The 7884-nt window shown below is 41.1% G+C and overlaps 1 protein-coding gene across 1 annotated transcript; it reads left to right on the forward strand.

Moving 5' to 3' along the window:
* Positions 1-3748, forward strand: irx4b (iroquois homeobox 4b). Its single transcript, XM_063899692.1, is given in 7 exon segments — positions 1-56; positions 346-534; positions 776-882; positions 1257-1413; positions 1578-1731; positions 1819-2345; positions 2347-3748. Coding segments are annotated over 7 exon segments (1224 nt in total). The 5' UTR covers positions 1-11; the 3' UTR covers positions 2392-3748.
* The last annotated feature ends 4136 nt before the right edge of the window (positions 3749-7884 follow it).

Here is a 7884-nt window from a genome sequence, read left to right on the forward strand (position 1 = left end):
TTATTTCAGCCATGGCTTACTCACAGCTGGGATACTCCTACTCCACCACACCTCAGGTACAGTCAATTCAGTTTTTTTACAGGATTATTTGTATTGATTTATTCACATTTTAGAAAAAACTGAATGAGAAGATCCAACGTTTGTACACTTAAATGGAGCACGAGTATCTGACAAATAAAACACCACTTAAAGAACTACATGTGTACTTCACGTACATTGTTAGACTCTTGTTATACTTTTTATCTTACTCGTTTTCGAGAGAGTGAACTTTCCTTTCAGTAACTTTCTCACTTGTAATGTAGTATGACAAATAAGGGGACTAATTTTGTAATTTTCTTGCCAAAGTTTCTGATGACCCCCGGCTCTCTGGCCGGTTGTCTAGAGGCCGGAACTCCTCCGCCTCACACGGTGCTGCGCTCCCCTGCCCATCAGCTCACCTCTGGCCCCGGCATTGGAGTCTACAGCGGAACTTATCCAAAGAGCCAAGGTTACTATAACGCCTGCTCCAGCGACGCCACCGCGCTCTATTCCAGAGTGAGTGCACTTAAAGTTAATTTATACCATCCTTTTCGCTTTGCACAATGCGTAATTGCGCACAATAGTTCTGGCACAGGCGAGTTGAAAGAAAACCCTCTATTTTTTTTAAAGGTTGTATGTTTCAACTAAAAAGGAGAATTCAGGTTAAATCACCTTTAAGTATCAGAGTGGATTTCTGTGAGAAAAATAAATAATCTGAAGACATATATTTATATTACTCTTTTGCTAATATTTTCAGGGGGCACTAGATCCCAAAGATGGAGCTGCATCTGTGGGGACATCTCACACTCCTGGTTACTATCCCTATGAATATACACTTGGACAATATCCATATGACAGATACGGGTAAGTCAAATTAATACTTAATTATTATTTTTTTTACTTTTAACTAAACTGTTAGATCTTCATTTCGTGAAGGACTGCTGACTCTCTAAAGTAACATATATTTCTACTTATTGCAGCATGTTTATAGGGACCTTATATCATTTTATTTTATGGCATTATTACAATAACTATACTTAGCTATTATATCCAGACTGGGATTGCACAAAGTGTAATTTTTGAACTTTATAGTATTGTTTCTCTTCCAAGATATCTTTAATATATAATCTGAAGTCAATTGTCACCCATAAATGTGGAAGGCCTTTACTTATAACAGTAGCAATTGTTGTCAGTGTGACATAGCAAAATAATAATTCAATTCTCACCATTTGGCTCAGGTATAACAGCTCTGACGGTGCTTCCCGTCGTAAAAACGCCACCCGGGAGACCACCAGCACCCTGAAGGCTTGGCTGCAGGAGCACCAGAAGAACCCCTACCCCACAAAGGGAGAGAAGATAATGCTGGCTATCATCACCCGGATGACCCTGACACAGGTAGCCTCTTAAATAGTAAAGTCACTCTGAAGTTTAGTTGCCTGATAATTGTAATTTACTTTCCTTTCCTGTCCTAGTTTTTTTTCTTTAAACTACAGTATGTTTAACGTCCTGTTTGTATTATTTTCTGTTCCTCTCTGACCTGCATTCCCTCCCTCCTTCAGGTGTCCACATGGTTTGCAAATGCACGCAGGAGGCTGAAGAAGGAGAACAAGGTTACGTGGTCACCGCGGCCTTGTAAAAGCTCTGATGACCGAGGCTGTGATGAAGACAGCGATGAAGCGGAGAAGCCACTTAAAAGTGACAAAGACGTTCCTGGTAAGCAACACCTACTCAAATCAATCTGTCAGTACTTTTGTATAGCATGAATCGACTTACTGTGATCTGTGTTATTCATTATTGCAGACCAACAGTGTGCGGACCTGCAGAGCGACCTTGAGGACTTCGACCTGTTGGAGTCGGACGGTTCTGACTCTGAACCGAAGCCACAGTTTCTACGTGAGGACAGTGACGCAAACCCAAACACAGAACACTCACACAGGCATCTCACACACAACCCAGACAACACACTGCACGGAAAAGACAGATTGTCCCCAGACTGCCCCAAACTCACACAGGTCCAACAGCAAAACAACACCTTCTATGCTAATCAAGACCCGCGCAGTACAGACACAAAGCCCAAAATCTGGTCCATCGCTCACACTGCTGCGTCTTTGGATGGCAGCTTGCAGCCAGAATACCCCCCCTGCATGCTGTCGTCGACCGGGTCCTCCTCTCCTGGGTATCCATCAAATATGGCGCTCACCAAGGCAGAGAGGGAACAGGAGTCGCCAGTCGCCACGCTCAGAGAATGGGTGGACGGAGTTTTCCACGGTCCTCCTTTCCAGCAGCCCAAACCAGCTGATGTGTGGAAAGGCTTAAATGATGCCATGATTGACAGCCGGACAGTCCTTTGAACTTGTGAAGTCCTCTTTCTAGTCCAATCAACGCTTCATTGACGGGATATTTCAAAGACTAATGGACCCTAAAAAACAATACCTCTATGTTTTGTTGTTGTGACTTGACCAATTCACCATTTGCTAATCGCTACCTCTGCTAGCTACTGTTACTACGTCTGTCAAACTTCCATCCTCACACAGCACAAACGCAGTTTACACAGCAGATTGACCGAAAAGTTCAACACATTTTTTCAATGAATGGGTTCATATAGAAGTAGAAGAAAAGTGCTTTCTCACAACTAGCCAACAACCATTGCATAGCAGACTTCATCTAAAGGCCAGCTTACTTATTAGCATAATGCTAGCTTATAAGAACACCTTACTCTGACAGACTGTTTCAATGTGTCTGAAATATGCATGGCTACATACCTGCGGTTGTACTGAAAATAAGAGATTTTTAAACTGTATGCACTCTGCAAAACGTCAGCATATCTTCACCACTTGATGATCTATGTAGGAGACATTAAGTCCTTTGTAATGACGACTAACTAATGCACCTGACAGATAAAACTTTGTCTCAGGTATTGTTGACTCGTGATGCTTCGGGTGTAAACTTTACCAAATCTGGTTATGAGCCGCTAACGCTAACTGTAGCCACAACTCTAATAGCATATAAGACTGACTTACAAACAATGCAATTCAGTGGATATTGTAGTTGTTTGAAGCAACATTGCAAACACACCAATAATTATGGTTAATGCTCATTTATGATGTGCTCCTTGGCTTTGCAAGTAACTGGTCACTGTTATTAGCCGTTAGCTAACCAGACACTCTAATGAGTTTGCAAAGCATACAAACTGTTTGATATAGTGTATTTGTTAAACCTTTGCTTGTGTTTCCAATGTAAAAGAAAGACACCACTCTCTAAACTCTTAGCAGTATTCCTCTAAATACAGTTCTATTCACTGAAAAACTGAATCGTTGACTTTAATTAAATATATTATGTCAACAAATTGCACATAACTGTAATAGGTTAGTTGAAAGCAATAACATTAAGTTGAATCTAATATATATATTTTAAACTTAATAAAATTGCTTTGAAATAACACAGTTACGTGCAATTTGTTGACATAATACATTTAATTAAAGTCAACATTTCAGTTTCTTCAGTGTACATGTGAAGAAATCAAAAAGTTTGACAGACTTGATGTACGGTTGGTCTGATTGGACAATTTTGATGTGGGGTAGAGGTTAAGCAATTGGTTGATTACCAATGTATGATCCTATTTTGACAGTCTGAAAAGCCCCAACCCTGTCCCAACTCTTTTGGTCCCCATCAACGGTCAAATGTCTTTGAGCAAACTGTGTCACCACACACATTCCTGCAACAAGGTTGTACGGATCACACACACACACACACACACACACACACACACACACACACACACACACACACACACACACACACACACACACACACACACACACACACACACACACACATGGACAACATATGATATTGTACACTTGCACTATAGCCTGCACAAGCACTGAGTCACAAAAATAAAAAGTGTATTCCGTAGCATGGCAAAGATCTCTGAGTGTGCGCTTACACTGTGCCGAAACCATCAGTGTTGTCGGTTGGGTTGATGTGAATCCTGTTTGGGAATAGTGAAATATACCTCAGCAGCTTTGGATAAATGTGTGTGTGCGTGTATGTGTGTGTGTTTTGAGCGAGGGAAAAAGGGGGGAAGTGGGTGGTATTCAGCCGTGACTAATGGAAACACACAGAGGAGGGTGCTGCTAAATTGTTAAATCGATGCCACTTCCACCTCGGCTCCAGATATAGCTGCAATCAGCGATGCGTCCCTTTTCATTAGGCGGCTTTTGACTTTGTCAACCTGGGACTGCAAGAAAATCCACCACGCACAAAATGCTTCATAAAACCTCTTAAGTAATTTTGAGTAAGTGTCACATCTTTATTCACTTCAGTGAGCTTTTCATACAACCCGTAATTAAAAAAAACAGCATTGAAATAAACAGAGAAATAAGACCGGCATCATTAGGCCTAAATGATTTATAAAAAATCAACTTCAATTAATAAAGATAACTCCACAATATTAGCATTTTAACCAACACTTTCTGAAACAAAGCACAACAGGAAACAGTGGGAAGTTGTTGTCCCCCCCCCCCCATCTTTCTCCTGCTGTTTTCGATTTAGGAACAGTGATAAAGTATTTATCAGAACAGAGGAGGGATCTTCCTGGGCTTTGTATGGAATTAACCATTTCAGATTAAATAATTCAGGACGAATTCAACCGAGAATTTCATTCTGTTTCTGCCTCATAAATAAGTAAGATTCAGGATGATAAATAATGACATCTGACTTCTTATTTCTGTAAAGTTTCTCTCTTCCTCTCGCCGTCCGACAGGGTCTCATTGTGGCTGGCTGCAGATATATTTTATTTCTTATTATATATATTTTTCATGCTTTTGCTCAATTCTTTCCCCTTTTCTATGCAGGTTAAATGTACTAATGTTGAGGCAATATTGTTTTCTTTCTTTTTTAAATCTTGCGGGTGGATTTCACATCAAAAGAGGAGGTGGAGGTGTCATGAAGGATGTGGAATGGCACTCAGATGAGAGGTTGACCTGGTGCTGAGTGGGGTTAAGAGATATAAGGTTAGATGTGTTCTCACCTCTAGCTGTTTCAGACATGACTTGTCTCTTGGGCAAAGAGCATGCGGAAAACTGCAAAAGTGCATATACTGTAAATACACTGCAACTCACTGAGAAGCATCAAATCACACCTGACCTCTGACTTTTAAAATAATAATTAGTTACATGAAATTCCCTCAATTCTGTTTGGGTGTCATGTGCAAAGTCTCTATTTTATCAATAATCAACCACATTTTTTTCAATACATTTCTATTTTAAGGCTGATCTAGCTCAAAAGGGAAATACAAAATGTTCAATAGCAGTTTTTTAAAGCACCCTTGGGCAGATAAAAACCCTTAAAATATGATGACGCATTTTCCGATTTACTTCCGGCAAATAAGTCTGACATTCATTCTCATTTGAGTTCGGTTTTTGACGGCAACTATCTCACTTTCAAGCTCCTCTATGTCGCAAAATTGTGTAAAAATGGTGGCCTGACGGTCAAAATGAGGGAATTTTGTTTAAACAAGTAGAATTATGATGCAAAATACTGTAAAACTTAGACAAAGACAGATTTTTGGCTGGCAATTAACATACTTTGGGTGAGATTAACCCTCAATTCCCTCTTTTTACTCCTCCACTGACATCTGACACTTTACAGCCTCTTTATTCCTCACCCTCACCTTCAGTCATCTTCTTCCTCTTTTTCCTTCACCTCAAATCACATTCCCCATCCTCCATACCCTTCCACCCCCCTTTGCCTCTCCCTTTCTCCTTCCCTCACTTCTGTCTGGTCTCCACACACAAGCGAGCCACTCAGCAGCCACTCTGACACGAAGGCCTGCTCTCTGGTCCATATAATGTGATTAAGCTTCAGTGTGTTGCTTTACAGGTCGGAGAATGTAAGAGTCACTGTTTACTTGTCTGGCTCACACTGCCAGGCATTGTGTGGCCTTAAGGGAGAACTGACAGGCCAGGGGTGAAAGGTAAAGGGCACTCAAAAAAAGTTTTCCTTGGATTAATTGTTCAAACTACTCATCCTTTACTCTGTGGCCCTTTTTTCGTGACTTCAAAAGTCTGAAGGAATGTCTGCACAGGAAGTATTGACAACTTCAAATTACTCCTCTATGCGCCCTCCGTCTGACACCTATTTCCTTTCAACACCGTCTGAGCCACCGTGGCACGCTCGCACACACACTCTGGCATACGTATACACACAGTTCTAAGTCTCTTGCGTCTTGTCACACACACTCTGGTTTCCCGGGGCTATCAAAGTGCTGAGTGCAAACTCTCTCCTCCAAAAACTGTCACATGTCGCCAGAGGTGTCTCGCTCCCCGCGGTAACCCTCTGAGCTCCTGGCACAAGTACAAGTCATTATTTCCATGGTAAAGGTCAGAAGCTGTGTCACCTGACTCTGAAGTGGAGCTGAGTGGAGACGCCCCGAGACAACGACCAAAGGTCAGTTTCCATTTGGCTTCTCATACAGTAAGTCTAGATGTGAGGAGGACAGGGCTGATCCCAGATCTGCGTGCGAGCCCCGTTTGGTCGTAGTGGCTTCTAGACGAGGAGGTTCAGATAATTGGCTGCAGGGAGCTCCATAATGAGCCTGAGGGTCTGTAATGTGACACATCTTCAAGGAGGAATATTTTAATAGGGCAATTACGGCGTCAAGGAGGATGTTTTGTGTAGAGTGAGTGATTGTTGTGGAGGGGCGCTGTGTTAAGAAATTCAATGGCATTTAACTCCATTATCTATTGTGAGGCTCAGCAGTGAGGAGACTTTAAATATCATTACAGTCTTATCTTTCAATGGACTGAACAAACAGTGCAGGTCATATTAGGGTTAAAGGGACAGTTCAACCCAAATTACAAATATTTTTTCTTTCTCTTACCTGTGGTTATATTTCTCTATCTGGACTTTTTTTTCATGAAATATCATCTGTAGAGATCTCTACTTTCTTTCCAACATTGTAAAACAAAACATCACTCAGGTTGAGGAGCTTGAATTGCAAAATAACACATTAATTTTCTTTTTTAAATGCAATGCCTCTATCCACAAATCAGGTCTTGGTTAATAAACAGCAGTTTTAAGTAGGAACTTTTTTTTTTTTACCAAACTACGCCCAAAAGTTGGATCTATTCGGCTAGCTAAAGCTAATAGCTCAACTGAAGAAGAAGCCATTACATCTTGTGCTTTCTTGTAAACAAGTACCGTGTTCCTGAGTAAATGCAAAAACAAAAACAAAAAGTTCCTACATGAACCTGGTCAAAATCTTTAGAATGAACATTTTGAGTAACAGGGAAATGATTTCTGGAAAAGAGACATGGATGTTGAGTTCTTCAAATTCATTGTTGCAGCTTTGAGCACCTCAAGCCAAATGCCATTCAGTACAATTATATTGGGAGAAAAATCTCTACTGCCAGCACCACCACAGTGCATTTTTTATTTAGGGTGTACCGTCCCTTTAAGAGTTATATTTGCAATTATATCTCATTAAGCTGAAAGAAAGTGTGTAACTGGATGTAGACCCCTGCGTGATTTGACAGTTTAAGGTTGAACCCATGAATGAGTCTGTGTTTGAATCCAACTTCATAATCTGGAGTAATTTGACCAAAACGATTAAAGAACGTTAAAGAATATTCTATTATGCCGGCTGATGCATTTAAGAGCTGTGAATAATTAAACAGCGGCGTTAAATCCAGCACAAAAACACTGCGCTGTTTAATTCAGCACAATTCATATGCTCAGTTTCATCTGAAGGTTTTGCCCCGGGCTATGCCTCCAACTCAACCAACCACCACCTCTGAACCACTCAGACCTACCAACCGCAAGACCGACCAGTCAGCTCTCTGACACGGAGCCGGCTCTCCTGCC

This window comes from Eleginops maclovinus, chromosome 13 (assembly GCF_036324505.1).
Source record: "Eleginops maclovinus isolate JMC-PN-2008 ecotype Puerto Natales chromosome 13, JC_Emac_rtc_rv5, whole genome shotgun sequence".
In the NCBI taxonomy this organism is placed as follows: Eukaryota; Metazoa; Chordata; class Actinopteri; order Perciformes; family Eleginopidae; genus Eleginops; species Eleginops maclovinus.